Raw genomic sequence first — 17,928 nt, forward strand, 5'->3', positions numbered from 1 at the left:
CCCCAGAAGAAGGTCAGACCTTGAGACTAAACAATCTCCTGTGAAGCAAACAGCCTTCAACATATCCTCAAAAACAACAAATGAGAGAAACGGGTCACAGTTCGAATGATACAACTTATAACAATTACTTCTCTGACACAATGCCTGTCGTCATGTTTTAGGTTCAACAAAGAGTCACTGAAAAAGATTTGAATGTGTTCGTTTACATTTACAAACAAATCATGCAGATTTTCATTCAATGTCCATTACAGAAGCCCTATCATGAATAATCGACTTTTATGAGCTTTTGACCTGAGGCCAGCCTCCACTGCGTGTAATGTGATACCATGTCCAGAGGTGTGGCATCCAGTCGGATTTTCTTTTATCATTACACAGACAAATCTGTCCCGTCCTAGCACCACAAACAGACTTAAAAAAAAACAACAAAAAAACAAACCCTGAACTGAAATGTACAGACCTGCTTCAGAATAAGAAAGTAACTGGTTCAAATTTGCTTACTTGATCATGAATGAAAACTAATCAAAAGTGGATTCAATAACTAAATCATGATAATAGTTTTGAAAAGCAAGTAAAAACTGGTTTTGATCGACTGGTGTTACGACCATTGCGGACGCAACATGAAAACCAAACGATTTATCAGGTTCGAAAGACTGATGTCATGCTGCAGTGCCCCATGGGACTGGCAGACCGCGGCCACGTTGTTTACATCGGAGCTAACTGAGGCTCGCAGAATGGCCTGGACAACAGCAGGCCGAAGCTCAAACATCATATTTAAGACACAAGTTGGTGTGTTCCCAGCACTTTCAAAACGGTAAGTTCAAATTCATGTTATCTCCTAATTTAAATATGAGTCAAAGCCTGTGTTTGTTGTCATGTGGAGGGCTGCTAGCATTAGCCAAATTAGCTGAAGGCTGTAAGCGAAGATTAAACAAATTAGTTTTTCCTGTGTTTTTTTAAGGAGAGAGGTAGCTGCGGAGAGTGGAGGCATGTCATTTAAATCCGTGGGCCACTGAAGGTATTCATCCAAATGTATTCCACCCATCTCACATATTTTTTCCAGGTACCAAGCTAAGAGCATCCAGCTTTTCTCAGGATAGTCCATTCTCTTGTATTTATCCAATGTAGTGTCTCTTGTGGCATGGTGAACAGAAGCTCGAGATATAAACAGCTACTGCAAGTCACTTAATGGCTGCCATGGCCCACAATGCATTACGGTGTGACATCGCCTTTCGCGCCTCTCTCTTGTCAACACTGAACACACCAACTTTTTCAAATGTGATGTAAAATTGTGGCGAAAAACTGTTTTGACAGGTGACTTCCAATCAACACGAAAACCAAACAACTGAACAAACAGAGACTTGCAGAAAACAGCTGTGTGCAGTAATACAACCACACAGTCAAGATGCTGATCAGACCACCATGGACGCACCTATCAGCTGGTCTGATCAGAACGTCCCTCACCATCCGATAAGGAAACAACAACAACAGCCTTAATGGGTGAATGTCTCTCACATTAACGAAAAATGACACAAAATTTAAGTAAGCTCCATTGTCATTTTCGTATTATTTTAGCTCAATATATCTACCTGTCTACCTGGAATCTGGATCCTTTCGCTCTTGCCCTTACTTTACATAATTACCCCATTGATTAACTTTATTACTCTGATTTGTCTGTATTTGTTTTTGTCTCATCTGCTTTGTATTTTATGTGGCCTTTGCCCTTTGCATAGTCCATTCTAACACTCGAAACAATGTTTTTAGCCGATATCTTGGCCTGGCTTCCCTTGAAACAGAGATCAGCGTGTCTCAATGGGATTGGCCCAGCTAAAAATAAAAATAAAAAAACCTGTTTGTATGTTGCAGTAATGCCAAATGAAATTACAAAACTGTATACACTGCTTTTTTGTGTATACTCTTACTGTAAAAAAAAAAAAAAAGATCCAGACCCACCTGCAACACCTCCACGAACCACCAGGGGCCGCAGTCCACACTTTGGGAATCAGGACTCTGTAGAATAAATGAGTAAAAATTCCCACAGAAACACCCCAGATCTCGTGAAAAGCTTTCCAGGAAGTGTGGAAGCTGTTAAGCTGTGAAAGGGGGATTTAAAGTGTATTCAAGTGTATATACTTTAATTCAAAATCAGTACAGATTAAGAAGATTTCCTTTTGCCCTGAGTGGAATATTAAAAAAAGAAATGATGGCAGAGAGATGGCAAATACTCAGCAGTAAATGGGAGGTCATCCAAGGCACAGGTGATGACAGGGAAGGGGAGGGCGGTCACGCTTGGGACAGATGGGACTCAGAGAAAATCGATAACCAGTAGATTATCAAATATTTGAGGAACAAATATGTGAGCAGACACTTCGATAAGTGATGATGTGACCTGCTCAACATCTAGCTTCTCAGTTCTTCTGAACCAGATGACACCACAAACACAAGATGTCATAAATATATCAATGTCCCCACCCAAAAAAAAAAAAATTAGTTAAACCAAAAAATAACTTACAACATGCATTCAAAATACAATTATCAGATAATAGTAATATCACATGTTTTAGAGAAACTTTAATTTGAATTTTGTGTCAACGCCAAAGCTTTGAAACGCAGCACTGACTCTAAACACCTGATGGCAATGTCATCAACCTCAGGATCAAACTTATTGGCAAAGAGCTGCTGTTGTTCCAGCAGCCACTGCAGGTCACCAGCTCCATACACACAAACAGCTCTTCTGTAGACGCCGGTGCAGGGTCTGTAGGGGGCTCCCTGTTTCACATCTCCTGCTGAATAGCTCCACTTCACCACGCGAGCAAAGGCATTCATGTCTGACACATCATACTTGCGGTTGCTCGGCACTGATCCAGGAACGGAGGGCATTCTCTGAAGAGTGGCCCACAGGTGCTCATCGGGGCTGTAGGTGTCCTTCTCCCACTCCAGAAACTTCTGGATCTCTTTGTCCTCGATCACATGCTTCACAAAGGCTCTGGTCACCACAAAGTATGCATTTCCTGCGAACATGGGGACACTGATGGGTGGAGGACTCTTCTTCACGTCCGTCTTGACGACAGTGTCGGTGACATTGTAATGATACTGCCAGCGGCCTTTCTTGAAGTTACCGGTGACTTCAGACTCCATGCTGTTTCTCCCATTGAGGAATTTCAGCGTCCTCACCATCTCCCTGTTGGTTTTGATGGGGAAATCTGTCCCACAGGTGTTCAGCAGGTATCTCCACTGGACGTCGGAGTGCAGCAGGTCCCTCATGCAGTTCAGGTCTGCCTGTACTCGAGACCATGAGGCATACACCACGCTTTCTAATGCTGTGGCCACAAACACGTTGGGGAAGCAAGAAGCAATTGCCTTCACAGCCTTTTTGAACTGTGCAGAGGATTTCTGGTCCACATGCACACAGTAGATGTTCTGAGGAGCATAAACAGCTCGTAGGAGACGCTCAAACATCTCAATCTTCTCATGGATCACCATGGAGTACGCAATGGGAAAATCATTCTCCTCCATACTAAGAGGCACTGTAATAAAACCTCTGTCTGCAATGTACGCTGAGCAGTCCTCTGTTGCATTCAGGTAGAAATCCTCAGACAAAAAGTGGTGTCTTTTCTTAGAAGAAAGAAGTGCCGCTAATTCACCTCTCTTCCCCTCAGTGTCTCCACTGATGACAGCTGAGCAGCCCGGCAGGTCAATGGAGTACTGCTCCAGTATTCTGAGACCAGAAGATGACTGTCTCTTAGAGACGGTGTCCCAAAGAGCAAAATAAAAAAGCATACTCATGAGGATGAAAGAAAACGTCCCCAGCATCATCAGGCACTTCTTGAACCCCATAAAAGTCCTTTTCCTTCTTGACGTGAAAAACGCACAGATTGCCATGTCTTGACTTCAGCTTACAGTTTGAGCAAATAGGAGAGAATGAAGCATTTCACCTGATAAAAGCACACAAAATCCATCAAGTCAAGAAGAAGGGGTGTGTCCGAACAAGGCGTGGAAGGACATTTCTCAGGAAGAAATCCTGCGTTTCCTCAATAAGATCCGACTCAGTCCACATCCTTCAGAGTGACATAAGATCTCTGCTGTTTGTTATCATTGATTTCCTTTTCATGCATAGTGGAGCTGGATAAACAACACCTGTCGCCAGGTTCATGGCTCAACTAAGAGTCACTGAAAATGATGTAAGTGTGCTCCTTCGCATTTACAACAAATTGTGCAGATTTTCATTTACTATACAAGAAAAATAAGCCTTTTCACAATTAAATCTTTAATAGTAAGTCCAAACTGAATTTTCATACAATTTTACACAAACACTCATGTATTGTTTCCGGCTTTTCCTGCTGAGTTACCTAAGAATGTGCATTATGGAGATACAGGCACTTTTTAGAATAAAAATATACACCCATCCCAACAAACAAATCAAAACAAAAAAAACTAAGATATCATTTTCTAAACACTCACTGACCTATTTAAAAATCACTTGTTGCTCTTTACAATCAGCCGCCACAATACATTCCTCAGTGACTATATGCTGTTTCCTGGATGCACCTAAGAGTGACTGAGACAAGTTTTCTCATCCGCATCCTGGTCTGGGTCCGTGTCCTGCTCGTGGATGAAGCTGTACCGTCGGTACACCGAGCCGCCTCTGCTGGTGTACACCACGTCCACTTCGTCCCCGCTGTCGGGCTCAGGCACGCCGTGAGGCATGCTGACGCCGGCGCTGCCGCTCAGCCTCTCGTAGCTCTGCTTCCAGCAGAGTCTCTTCCTGGCGTGGGCCTTGACCAGCGTGAACACAGCCAGAGCCAGACCGACCGCCAGCAGCAAGGCGATGGGCAGGGCGGCCGAGGCGTGCTTCACGGCTCTGGAGGACATGTTCACGTCCGTTTCCTGACCGTCTCTTGGCTTCGGGTGCGGCGCCTCCACACACAACGCTGGAACAGACGAAATGCTTTGAGGAGATTGTTGTGCGTAAAGAAATGAGTGCTGATCGAGAACAGGCAGGTAGAAAATGTACCCGAGTGGCTGTCGCAAACGCAGCAGTTGGTGTAATTCCCTCCCGACTGACAGCAACGGGCACAACGGTTCTCCACGGCGTGAAGGGCAAAACCGCCGTGACAAGTCAGGCACTGGTCAGGTCGAGGGCCGATGCAGTGCCTGCACGAGCTGTCGCAAGGCTCGCAGCTTTCCTGTAATTAAACAGCGGCAGAAATAATTATCCCAACAATTATTCTGACAGGCCCGCTGCAGACTTCTGGAACAGGGAGGCATCCAGCTAATTCAAAGCTCTGGTGAGGGTAACTTTTTTTTTTAACTTGCTATTTTCTTTTGTGAGTACTTTGAATAAAATACCTTAAATCAACGATTTCTAATCTTTTTTCCAAAATTCCCCCCACTGGAAAATGAACATCTGTTTGAACCTTTGTGTTTTGTTGTGATGTTTTTTTTTTTTTTTTTTAATGATAGTGTGCAGGCTTTCTTTATGCCAATAGGCTGCTATTATGATTTTATATTTAATATGCAACAATATAATTTTGGAAACCTCACAACCTCAAAGAAAACAAGCTCCCCCGAGACATCTGGTGTCCCCCTGAGGGGGGTGCTCAGACCCTAAGTACCTCCTCAGAAAAGTATCGTCCCTCCTCACACCGTGGATAGCAGACTTTGTCCTTTAAAGTGCTGCCCCAGTCACATGTCACACAGCCCTGAGGTGAGGCATCTACAAGGAAATAAACACACACAAACACGCAGCCAAGTGAAGAAATACAATCCTACTGAGGAAACGTCTAATGCAAACACGGAGTGGCAAATGATTAGCTGTAAGCAGATCTTGTATTTGTACCTGAGCAGGTCTGGCAGCTGGTGTGACATTGCTTGCAAAGGTTGTTGAGTTGATAAAAGCGACGTGGGCAGTGCTCGACGCATAGCTTGGTGCCTTGCAGCTCCAGGAGAGGAGGCAGACACGCCCTGCAGGACTCCGGTCCTGGTCCAGTGCACAGCTCACAGGATTGGTCGCATCTCTGACAGTGAGAGCCCTCTCCGTAATACCTGGAGAAAGTAGGAAAAAGATCAAAATCAACAATTCACACATTAAAGCAGTGGACTGACGCAGGCACCAGCTAAAATTCATTAAAAAGTCTAGCATGCTCTGCATGCTTTGGATCAACCGAGCCCAGGAAGTCAACACATCATAAAAATGCAAGGCAAAATAAATATTTCCAAGCATAATATGCAGCCCTCACCCTGTGGGACAGTGGGTGACGCAGAGCTGGAGGAGACGCGAATGTCCTGGAGAACAAGTCAGGCAGTCTCTGGGTGACGCTCCGGTGCAGGTGGAACAAACACGGTCGCAGGGCAAACAAAACCCCAGCTCCTTTCCATCCGCTTCCTGCTTCGTGCCGTACGTACCGGCTGGACACTCACTCACGCAGGTGCCGTCTGAAAAATAACAACACAGCTTCCAGATGGGCCCTTCTTCAGTTTCTTCAGAGTTTTACTTTAAAAAGCACTTTGAGTGGTAGTAGTTTTTGACTAGTGGGTATGTGACACCACTGATCTCTCTATTCTATGAATATTATTCTATTGAATATTCAATGAAAAGGGCATTCATTGTCATTCTTCATCTCAGCTTCATTCCTGTAAGTGGTCAGCCTTCATCTGAACACACACGCTACACATGCTGATGTTTCGTGCATTCATGAAGCACCAACAGTCACACAGAAAAAGAAGTAGACATGCAAACCTGTAGCAAATAGAACGGTGAGCATAAATAGGACTCATTTGATATGAATCGATTAAAAACAAACATATGTGGTGATATGGGACATATTGACACTTTGGTACGGGTCTCCACACAAATTTAAGTCATTTATTTATTGAAAATAGAACACATGCAACGCATCAAAATGTAAAAATAAAATCCCATTTACTGCCAGCGATTACATGTTTTTTACACTCATACTAAACTTTCAAAAATACTTGGTTTAAAGTGGAAGAGTTGATTCAACTCATTTGCTCAAGTAAAAAACAAAAAATTACATTTTTACCCACAATTATAGTCTTTATTTGAAAGCATATTTTTAATCAGTTTAATGATTAATGATTGACTTAGATCACAACTGAAGGTATGACTCTGAGTAAAGGTATATTTTACTACAAAAAAAACCCCACTGTATTTGAACTGAAAGTTTAAATAAAGACTAGTGAGAGAGTTATTAACTTTTTGCAAAAGATGAATTTATGAAATCTGCAGACTAAACCTCAACATTAATATGTGCCGTCAAACATGAGTGGAAAATGCTCACTGTGAAGGTATTTGGGGACTTGGCAGGTCTGGCACTCGTGGCTGCCGGGCCCCTCGCAGGAGTAGCAGTGCCGGTGGCAGCCCACGCAGGTGAACTGGTCGTCGTGCAGGTAGGTCCTCGGCGGACAGTCCGTGTCTCCCGTCACGCCGCACAGCAGCGTGTTGGGATCCAGCACGAGCCCTCGCTCACAGTGGGTGCACTGGTTTGCTTCTGGCCCGCTGCAGCTCATGCAGGTTTGGTGACACTCTGCACATAATCAAACAAATAATAACAGTTAAAAAAAAATAAATAAAAACATTCTTATCAAATTTACTCATATTCAAAAACTATTGCGTTCACTAGCAGAATCAAGTCTGAATCAATGAACTTGTGAAATCAAATTTCTCGGGGTAATACAGAAGGAAAAAACAAACCGGAAATCTCAAGTTAAACACATAAAAAGCCGTCACAAAGCATTTCAATACTCGGTAATACTTTCTGGGCAACTGCCAGAAAGGGCTATAAGGAGCGCTCACAAAACCGGGCACACGGATCACACAAATCCACTGCTTTAATAGTCACAAAACATTACAACTCTGATCTGGTTCATTTTCAAAGGGCACCATGTACAAAGAATCGGGGAACCATAAACTGTTGAAAGAGAGGGGGGATTTTAATTAAGGGGAGAACAAACACATTCATGAATACACATATGATTGAAAACGTTTATAATGTGGAGAGAAACTAGAAGAGACTGTCAGGGAAACTCGGGCACTGTTTAACCATGAAGCACTTCAAACACTGGTACACACTGTGATCAGCAGGTACAAGGAAGAAGAAGGGTGGAACATGCACTGTTTTTTTTTCATTCTGTTTTAGTTACCTGATAACTGACTTGCTTTCTGTTTTTTTTTTTTTTTTGCCTTTTTGTTTTCTTTGCATTGTTTGATGAACGTTTAGGTATGTCTATGTTTAAGTATGAAACAGAGTGCCTGGTGAGGAGGAAGGAATTAACAAGCTGCTTCTTCCTTCTCTTTTTAAAAACAAGTTTTTAATTTGAATTTTTTGGGGGTATTTATATTTTTATTTCTATTTACCGTGTTTGAATTAAAATAACATGAACAAACCAAGAAGATAGGACCTCTGATCGTTAATTAACTTCCATGACCTCTCAATGGTTCAAGGCAAATACTGAAAACATGTTTTCTAGATATTTCGGAATCTCTTCAAATTCCTTTCACAATTCTATGTAACTCAGTGAGATGGGGGCTTAAGTCGTATTAAAATATCTCACCAAGTCAACTGCATAAACCCAGGAGCTCACCTTGACACTCCATGGCTGCAGTCTCGTAATAGGTTCCTGTGGGGCAGTCCTTGGAGCATGCTCCTTTGTAGAGCTTTGGGCTGAAGGCTGAGCAGGACTCGCAGTCGTTTGATAAAGGTCCCGAACAGCTGCCACAGGTGGGATGGCACTGACCACAACGGCCCTCATCCATGTCCTCATAATAACCCGAGGGACAGCTGGCCTTACACACACCGTTCAGCATCAAGTAGAGGAAGCTGCATTCTGAAAGAGAGGTGCAGAAGTTCACACATCATGTGGCGATGCCAGGCTTTGGCCGAGTGCCTTTCATTTCATCTCTTGTCATTAGCGCTGGTGGATTGTCCTCTAAAGAGCTGCGTGCCAAACTAATAACTCACTGAAACAGGTCCTGTCATCTGAGCAAATGTCACAGTGGGGAGGGCAGCGTCTGCAGGTGCCGTCGTCGGCAGGGTACGTCTGCAGGGAGCAGTTGAGACTGCACATGCCGCTCTCCAAATAGTAGCCGTCAGCACAGGACAGACACTGGGCCTTGATCTCGCATGTCAGACAGGAGCTATCGCAGGCTTCGCACGCTCCTTCTGCCGTCTCATAGAAACCTCTGCAGGAGAAATCAGCAGACCGCAGTTCAGGGAGAGAGGCAAGGCACATCTAATCGTATCGAAGGTTTTCGCGCGTATGTTTTGTCATCTCACTCTGGGCAGTTGGACCAACATCGACCCTGATGGAGAAAGAGTTTGTAGCTGCCTTTGGAGCAGCTGATGCAGTTATCGCTCGTGTCCACGCAGTCGTCGCAGTTTGGCGAGCAGTCCTCACACAGCTGAGTGTCCGGGTTTGCGTAGGAGCCGGAAGGACACCTCACCACACAAGAGCCGTCCTGGTCAAGGAAATACCCTGTGATGTACGAACGCAGATGAGAAGCGCACATTAATGACTGGAATTGTGATTAAGCAGTAGATTTTATGACAATAACACCAATTCATACCTTTGAAACATGAAGAACAATCCAGCGCCTGTGGGCCAAAGCAGGTCTTGCAGGATGCATCGCATGAGCGGCACTGGCTGTTTTTCCCTGAAAATAAAAACTCTTTTGTTTATGAAAAGTGACCTTTTTTGAGTTAGTCTACATCCATTTTGAAGCATAGTTCAAGAACATCTGATTGACACCGTTAGCCTTGATACACCGGAGGCACAGTGATATAATCCTAAAATATATCAAGGGGTGGCCTGGAGCTTTGTATAATCTGTCTGTGCCTTTCCTTGTAAACACCTCTGCACAAGTGTGAAACCAGCAGCAGATTGGCCAGCTGCTGCATGATTCTAACATGTTTTCAACCACTGTGACGAACTGAGCTGGGTAAAACATGTAAACTGTCTGACTGCACTTCCACCAAAATGCTATTTTAAAAGGGGTTAGTGAAGCTCGGAAAATTGGAGATGAGACAGAACAGCTATCATGCCATGCAAAACAATCCTCCCAGAAAAACAGATAACAAATTTCCTCATAACTATCACCAGGAAATACGACGAGAAGATGAAATGACAAGGAGTACGAGACGGATGAAAACGTGTAAATATGTCGATAACAAAAGCAGTGAGCTAGAACTGTAAATCATGAGCCCGATAACCATGTGTCGTTGATAACAATGGAGCTCATTATCTCAGTGCTGTTGACACAGGAACTGGAGCGAAACTAGAAACAGAGACACTGATTGAGGCAGAAAACTTTGGCTCCGTTGAAGTGACTGTCCTTCAACAGAATTCAGATGCATCACAGAGCAAACGCCGACAACCCCACAGTGATTTATTAACAGTTTAAATAGCTAACATTATATTTTCACACATACCATCAAAGTACTGCCCCAGTGGGCAGTTGATCTGCGGGCACTGCCCGTGTAGGGGAGGATTTCCACCCACACAGAGGTCACAGTCTGCAGAGCGAGGCCCGTGGCAGGTCTGGCACGAGCTGTGGCAAGGCTGACAGCGCCACCCACTGGTGTCACTGAAGGTCTGCTGAGGACACTGCTTCATGCATTCACCTCCTGATGGTGCAGAGAAGTGCAGGAATAGCACCAGCTCATCATCACAAACATTACAAAACTGGAATCTCTGAAAAGAGATGATCTTTTCTTGTTTTTTTTACTAGTAAAGAAGTAAAAAAGTTTAAAGTAAAAAAGTTGAATTGGGTCTGCTTCGTATTGCGACAGAATTGTTACTTTTAATTGCTTTTTTTTTTAAACATATCTGCTCTCCTGCTTAAGTAAAGAATGTTGACTACTTTTGGCTATTACAGACCAAATATGCCTCATCAGCACTAACTTACTCAACTTTTAAGGAGCTGCATTATGCACATGTTAAATGAGGCGGTCTTTAATCAAGAAAGGGCTCAGAGCTGCGTCCGTGAAGCTTCGCCCTTGTTTCTGCTTGTATTTAATAGGAATCTCTTGTTTAACTCACAACAGTTAAATCCGTCTCCTCAGCCGACCCATCCGCGATCAATTCTCTCCAAATACCATCTGACAGCGGCGGCATAACTCAATAACCTCAATCTTTTGAAAGTGCAACTGGTTGTCAGACAGGGAAAGGCTGAGTAGTAATGATCGATCCACCCTGACACAACGTATACTCACATATGAAAAATGACTCACCTGTGCATGTTAGCGTTTTAGACCTATCTTTAAGGTCAAGCATTATTTACTGTAGTTTAAAGCTCCTTTTTAGATTCCTATAAAGAGTCAAAGGCCTAATTCCTTCTTTGCATAAACCCACCATTTGCATATCCTATTCTACAGATCTGCTGACACAAACATGATTTGCAATACAAATGAAGACTTGCGAGTGCCGTCGATTGTCTACTGCAAGCTGGACTGACTGTAACTCTCATAAACACACTGATTTGAGAGTCTGTGACAAATCCATGTAGTGCAGTACATTACAAAATGCTCATCTTAATCTACCAATGTGATAAAAAAAGAAAACAATGCATAGCAAGTGTATTTTTCTGCTGTGATACCATTGAGGAAGTAACCAGGCTGACAGGTGAGGCAGTGTGTGTTACTCTTGCAGTCTTCACATGGTGCTGAACAGTACAGGCAGACGCCCCTGCTCCAGTCCTCATAGGTGCCCTGGGGGCAATGTCTGCGACACTGGTGTCTGAAACTACAACGAAAAAAAAAAAAGAACATTCAAACAATGAATGCAATTTCTAATTTTCAGCAATAATCACAATGATTTACAGTATGGCATCCAGCAAGTTGTGTGTATAAATTAAACTTCACTGTATGTCTGAAAGATTGAAGACCTAAATAGACTGTCACAGCAGAAAATACTTCATCTCAGTTTTTATATGTTCCAGATATCGAAAATAGTCAAGAAGTTAAGTTTTGAGAATACATGCCAAACCCAGCAATCAGGACCATTTTGGGAATATAAGGTGAGTTTTGTTCCACAAAGAAAAACAAGCATGCTGAACAAAAGGCAACACATCAGAAAGTACAGTTTTTTTAATTTAATGTTCAAAGCTTCAAAGTGAAAGACGGTGGATTTTGTTGCAGGCAGCTTCTGGCCACATGTAAGAGTCTGAGGACAGATGCCTTGAAACCAAGGAAAACACAAACCGTACCACATGTAAGAGGCGATCCCAACATGCTGTCAGTCCACAGCGCACCTGCAGCCGTATTGTTGTCTTCAATACAACGCTCCGCCAAATGCTCATTCAATCCAACAACAGCGAGGATGGCAAATAATAGGTAACTACAACAAAGCCCACCGTTCTAATATTTTTCTCATCGTTCTACTCTATTTCTAAAGCCTAAAATTAATTGGTATTTATTTGCAGCCTTGAGGTACGGGGTGATTTCTATCATTAACCTGCTCCGTCACCCCCTCGGGGCTTAATTTAGTCATCAAATATGAGATGACTGGCCTAAAAAAAAATGCTTGATTTACCAAGATGTCACACATAAAACATGACTTCCACTTCGAAGACTTCCACACTCTCAGTTGAATCGGCTAACCAGCAATAGGCCTTTGAATTAAACAACACTGTGCTGTCTCTTCAGCCACATTCCTCCACGAGAGGACAGACCCACTGACAGTCAAAGCTGCACGTCCCACTGTGTTGCCGTGGATTTGGTGCTAAGACGTGCCGGTTGTTTGAAGAGGAACAGCTGGAGGCGCCACACCACATCCATCAAGTCACCCACAATAGCGGCGGAGCGGCGGAGGCCAGGGTCCAGCTCTTGCCGGGAAACAGTATATGAGTGAAGAATCTGCTGGATGTTTAAGGATCCCCTCTGTGTAAATACGGAACTCCCAGTCCCAGAAAGACGCATTTTGAAATTTCCAACACAACTTTAGCTCGAGGTGTTTTACAATGAGCATTCAACACACACACACACACACACACACACACACACAAAAACAACAAAAACAAACAAACAAAAAGGATAAAGCTCTGAAAGTCTGAAAACAAATGAGTGGCTGAATTATATTGAGGATGAATCACAGCAAATTTTGGGTTTAGTTGCGTATCCTCAGTGCCTTGGACAGAGCGGTAAATGCCAATAAATACCAAGCATCAATCATTTTGTAATTCCGTGTTTTGTTGGCCCTGCTGATTCATTGTTATGCCAAAGCTGCCCAACTTTTTAATTTTTCATGACTCCAAGCAAAACTCCAGAATAGTGAAAGCTGTTTAGGTGCTTAGACACTGGCATATCTGATCGCAGTGTGGCTCTACATCATCTTTACGATATGTCCTATTCTGTATTGGTTTTCCTTCACTGGTGTTTGATGCAACATGGTGAATGCAAAAAGAAATATGGCTACAAGGATTAGTGCTACAAGGATTGTCATTTCAAACGTGAAAAAGCAAACGCCGTTAAGACTATATGAGCAGTGGCACATAAAAGACTGCAGTGAAATGTTGGATTTTCCTTTAGCTCTTCTCTGCAGTGATTCACACGAGCAGTCATTCAAGTCATAACGATGGACCCTATATAGACACGACTGCTACTGGCTCTGCCTTCCACTTATATTCTCACTCTTTTCCCCTCCACTTCACTCGCTCTCTCTCTCACACACACACGGCATAAAAAACACACTCTGTTAAGTCTCCTCTGTGCTCAGCCCAAAGCTCAGGTAACAGTGTAAGACTCAGAATGGAAGGTAACCTGACTCACACAATACCTGGAGGCCTAAACTCGGGGGAGAAGCGCACAATCGGTGGTCTGTTCGAGCTCCGTAACCTGCGCTGCACACTGGGTCGCAGTGATAAGCCGGTGTAAACAGAAATTCAGGTGAAATTTCTCGTAGCGTGAAGAATAACTGAGCAAATTCTACAGAACAATGCAAGGAGCGGCGTGGCAGATTGTCCCTCATCCCGCATGTTGATTCAGCCAAATCTTTTCTGGGGGAAATGCCAAAGAAAATAAAAAAAAACAATTACAAAGGTCGTTTTGAGGTTAATTATTTCTTGGCCGCATGTTTAATGACTTTAATTTTAAAAATGAAAAAATTGCGTGAAGAAATCACAACATTATGCAAAACCATGTCTACTTTATGCCAAAAGAAAGAAAGAAAACAAAATGATAACGAGACATTTTTCTGCATTAAACAGAGCTTGAAACTTAATTATCTGTGTGAAACAAATTCCAAAAATTCTTTGATTCCTACATCTCGTATGTGGATCATATTAATTAGGAAATTTAAATATGTCAACCTGGGCTTTGCCCAAACTGGAAATGTTTTCTCACTATTTTGAAATATTTTCAGCACTGGACTGTTCATTTAAAAAAGCGATGATAAAATGATTTAATTAGTTGAGGACTGAATCTAAATCTATTGCATTTTAATTTTCCCAGCGGCATGGAATGAGGCAAATAACAATAGCAAAAAAAAAAGGATGAAAAAAGATAATGATGCAGCAAGAAAAGAACTCACAGAAAGTAACCTTCAACACAGCTGTTGCAGATATCTGAGTCGCCTGGGTACAAAGGAGAAAAGGTGATTAATTAGAATTCATGGGGAGAGGCAAACTGCATTGTGCACCATTATCATCAGGGTTTTAATATACAGCACTGATTCTCATTGATGTACAGTTGGGGAGACGACAGTGTGGTGCTGAGGACTTGACACCGAGAGCAGGTTTACCTGTGGAACATGTTTTGCAGCCCACTTCACAGTCAATGCACTCTCCTGTATCAAGGTCCTGCACCTGCCCTGAAACACAAAGACCCAGAGAAATGGGTGTCTTTCTCTGAAGTTATAGTCGACGCAGAGGCCCAGTTTGACATTTACCTATGTCGCACGACGCGGTTTGGCAGAGCCCGCTCTGCAGTTTGTAGCGCTCCCGACATTTGGCACATATGTTGCCATCTGTGCAGAGTTCACAGTTGGCGATGCAGGGCAGGCAGGCATAGTGACCCCTGTCGGGATAGTGTCCCCGGGGGCAGTGCGTCCGACAGCGACCTTCGTGAAAGAAACGTTCCTGTCCGTCTTCATCTGAAGAAGAGGAAGAGGAGGAGAAGGTGAACAGTTGTTATCATAGAACCAATTCTATTTGCTCCCATGATGATGAAGATCAGCTGTTTGAAAGTTCAGAGCCGGAGGTGTCATATGAATTACAAAATGAATCACTGGCAATTACTGGACAGCTTGGAATTCATGCTTTTCATTACAGGTACAAAATAAACCTTGAAATCATTGACAGCAAATGAAAGCCATAAAAATCTCCATGAACTTGATGGCTGCAGCTCGGCAAATTGACTGAAGATAACACATCGCCGTGAGAGATCGCTTCCTGACAGATGATGCTCCAGGTAATGTAAACAAGGGCATCCAGAGAGAAAGGACAGGTCAGGACTATAGGCAGCCAGAGTCTTGTGGTGATTTATGCCGTGCCACCTGCTACAGGCTCAGTCCAACCGTGGCACCGAAGGCATCTCTGGGAGCAGTCGAGTTACAGCATTGTCTCTTCTGCTCGACACTGCACAGAAGATGTGTGAGACAGGGAGGAGAGGGTTCAGCAAAATGCTGCTGCTACTGCTGCTGCTGCCTTTTTTTTTTTTTTTTTTTTTACCCTTAGACTTCCCAGAGACTCAGCCACAAATCACACATAGAATGAACCACCTGATAACAAACCACAGGTCCAAGGCACAATACAATCCATAGCAATGTACAGTAGAAAGGAGTCCAATAATACAGAGTCACGATTGTGGCAAGAATGCAAATAAAGGTGTGTGTGTGTGTGTGTCTGTGTGTGAGAGACAGAGAGAGAAAGAAAAAATACAGAGACTCCCACGTTAAGCCCAGTGAACTGCAACACTTCTTGCCCAAGGGGATATTTTTTTCCCTCTTGTGATTAACAAAGAGTCCATTCTGACATGATCAAATTACAGGAGGAAAACAGGGAAGGAAAAATGATCACGCCTTCATTTGTAGCCTATTTCAAAGGTATTCTTAACAGAAAAAATCAACAAGTCCTGCAGCCAGTCTCACTCTGTTTAACAAGAGTAAATGGTAAACCAGAGCTGAATACTTCTAAGCCTTTAAACAGCTTTGCTTTGGTAACCATTAAATAATTCTGTTTTGAGGGAAAAGGCTGCCCTGTAAGTTGGATTAATCAATCTGTGACATGGATTTCTTATTATGTGAGGACAAACACAATGGAAATAGATGCTTCGTTCACAAGTCACAAGCATTTGAGAACATTACATTATCCCAGATTACAATCAAACTTTCTATCGTTACAAAAACTACATAGATTACATTACATTTGAGGCATATCAGGCATTTCATCAATCTGACAGGTATTTCTGCTGAGTGGCATGGGCGTGTGAAGTGGATAGTACTCACCAACTCCACAGGTAGTGCATTCAAACAGCTCGTGTCCGTGGCACTCGAAGCAGGTGGGATGACACAGGACGCACTGACTATTGAGCAGAAACTGTCCGCTGGGGCAGCGCGACGAGGGCTTGCTGGCAGTCAACCCGACGCAGAAGACGACGAGAGGGGCGAACAGCGCGGCGACGGACCTCATGGCTGCGCCCGAGGACTTTCGGCGAAAGTGAGGAAGACGGCAGGCGTCCAGCAGGCTCTCCAAAGACGCAGTGTCCGTGCGGCGGCGCGCGCGCACCGGCGGATCGATGTGGGGCTCTGAGACACAAACCAGCCCAGAAATAACTTGTCGGACCAGTTCGCTCAAGTGAAACACTGGACAATGAGAGCGGAGCGCAGGGAGCATCTATTAAATGATCCCAATACAGCGGGAGAACACCAGGCTGCAAAACACACTGAGAGAGAGGGATAGATAGATAGATAGATAGATAGATAGATGGGTGATGGCTGGATGGATGATTTATTTTATATTATTTTAGTTTTTTGCACATTGATTATAGCACTCTGTAAAATTCATGCTAAAAACTAATCAATTAGATTACTCGTTCCTAATAATAGTAACGCCTTATTTTAAAGCGGTTACTCCCATCACTGGTCTTGATTGCTAAAGCTCAATTTGACCCCGTTATGCAAATTAGATGATTAAGTAATTTAGAACTTTGCTGACTGAGTTGGTAACGATGTATCTTTTTTGAATGACGTCACAATCAAAATTGGCTGATGATGTCATTTAGAACGTTCCTGAGTTGGCAACAATGTATCAGTTTTAAAGCAACAGTTTTGTTTTTTTTTTTACAAAACACAATAAAATGCATCATATTTATTTGAATTATTAAAAATTCTATGTAAATATCACTATATCACATTATGCATTTTCATTTTAATTATCATGACATTGTATTATGTATAGCAAAACTCACCATTCAATTTAATTCAACTTTATTTATATAGTACCAGCACAGTCATTTCTAGACACTATTACAGATAAAAATCCAATAAATCCACATGAGCAAGCAATAATGGCTGTGGAAAGGAAAATGGAGAAATATTTTTAAAGCAATCAGGTGGGGTACTAAGGGGGGGGTAGAGGAGAGAGAGAGAGAGAGAGAGAGAGAGAGAGAGAGAGAGAGAGAGAGAGAGAGAAAACAAAATAGAAGAGAGACAGAGGTTAGAAGAAAAGCAAAGCTCCAAGTATGACTTATGTACTTAAATGTCTGTACTGAACTTCATATTGTCTTTTTTTATTGATGTACATGATGCTCAACTATCTCTTTTTAACTCTGACAGCAGCATCGTGGTCTCAAAGCTGGAATGTGAAGCAAATCCCTTAAAGCTGGATATGGAGAGAGCAGCTGTGTGTTGCTCCTCTGCTATTGTCATGTGAATGTTAACTAATCATATCAAGCACCAGCAACATCAGACGTGACAAAT

The 17,928-nt window shown here is 43.0% G+C and overlaps 2 protein-coding genes across 2 annotated transcripts; both read right to left on the reverse strand.

Moving 5' to 3' along the window:
* Positions 1–1,999: 1,999 nt before the first annotated feature.
* Positions 2,000–3,922, reverse strand: LOC115392417 (beta-1,3-galactosyl-O-glycosyl-glycoprotein beta-1,6-N-acetylglucosaminyltransferase 3-like). Its single transcript, XM_030097010.1, has one exon. The coding sequence runs from the start codon at positions 3,877–3,879 to the stop codon at positions 2,569–2,571; it is 1,311 nt and encodes a 436-aa protein (XP_029952870.1). The 5' UTR covers positions 3,880–3,922; the 3' UTR covers positions 2,000–2,568.
* Positions 3,923–4,253: 331 nt separating this feature from the next.
* Positions 4,254–16,787, reverse strand: LOC115391806 (proprotein convertase subtilisin/kexin type 5). The gene is made up of 16 exons (XM_030096160.1): positions 16,456–16,787; positions 14,899–15,102; positions 14,752–14,820; positions 14,542–14,584; positions 11,612–11,757; positions 10,446–10,640; positions 9,584–9,670; positions 9,294–9,492; positions 8,979–9,199; positions 8,602–8,844; positions 7,299–7,544; positions 6,237–6,432; positions 5,837–6,042; positions 5,613–5,713; positions 5,012–5,183; positions 4,254–4,928 (listed from the first exon to the last, which is right to left on the reverse strand). The coding sequence occupies exons 1-16, from the start codon at positions 16,637–16,639 to the stop codon at positions 4,546–4,548; spliced, it is 2,895 nt and encodes a 964-aa protein (XP_029952020.1). The 5' UTR covers positions 16,640–16,787; the 3' UTR covers positions 4,254–4,545.
* Positions 16,788–17,928: the final 1,141 nt, after the last annotated feature.

Source organism: Salarias fasciatus, chromosome 7, assembly GCF_902148845.1.
Source record: "Salarias fasciatus chromosome 7, fSalaFa1.1, whole genome shotgun sequence".
Classification (NCBI taxonomy): Eukaryota; Metazoa; Chordata; class Actinopteri; order Blenniiformes; family Blenniidae; genus Salarias; species Salarias fasciatus.

Coding starts and splice junctions, on each gene's coding strand:
- LOC115392417 (XM_030097010.1), bottom strand. CDS start 3,879: ATGGCAATCTGTGCGTTTTTCACGTCAAGAAGGAAAAGGACTTTTATG.
- LOC115391806 (XM_030096160.1), bottom strand. CDS start 16,639: ATGAGGTCCGTCGCCGCGCTGTTCGCCCCTCTCGTCGTCTTCTGCGTC. Junction 10,641..11,611: donor GCCTGGTTACTTCCTCAATG/GTATCACAGCAG, acceptor CTGCACCATCAG/GAGGTGAATGCATGAAGCAG. Junction 8,845..8,978: donor AGATGACAGGACCTGTTTCA/GTGAGTTATTAG, acceptor CCTCTCTTTCAG/AATGCAGCTTCCTCTACTTG.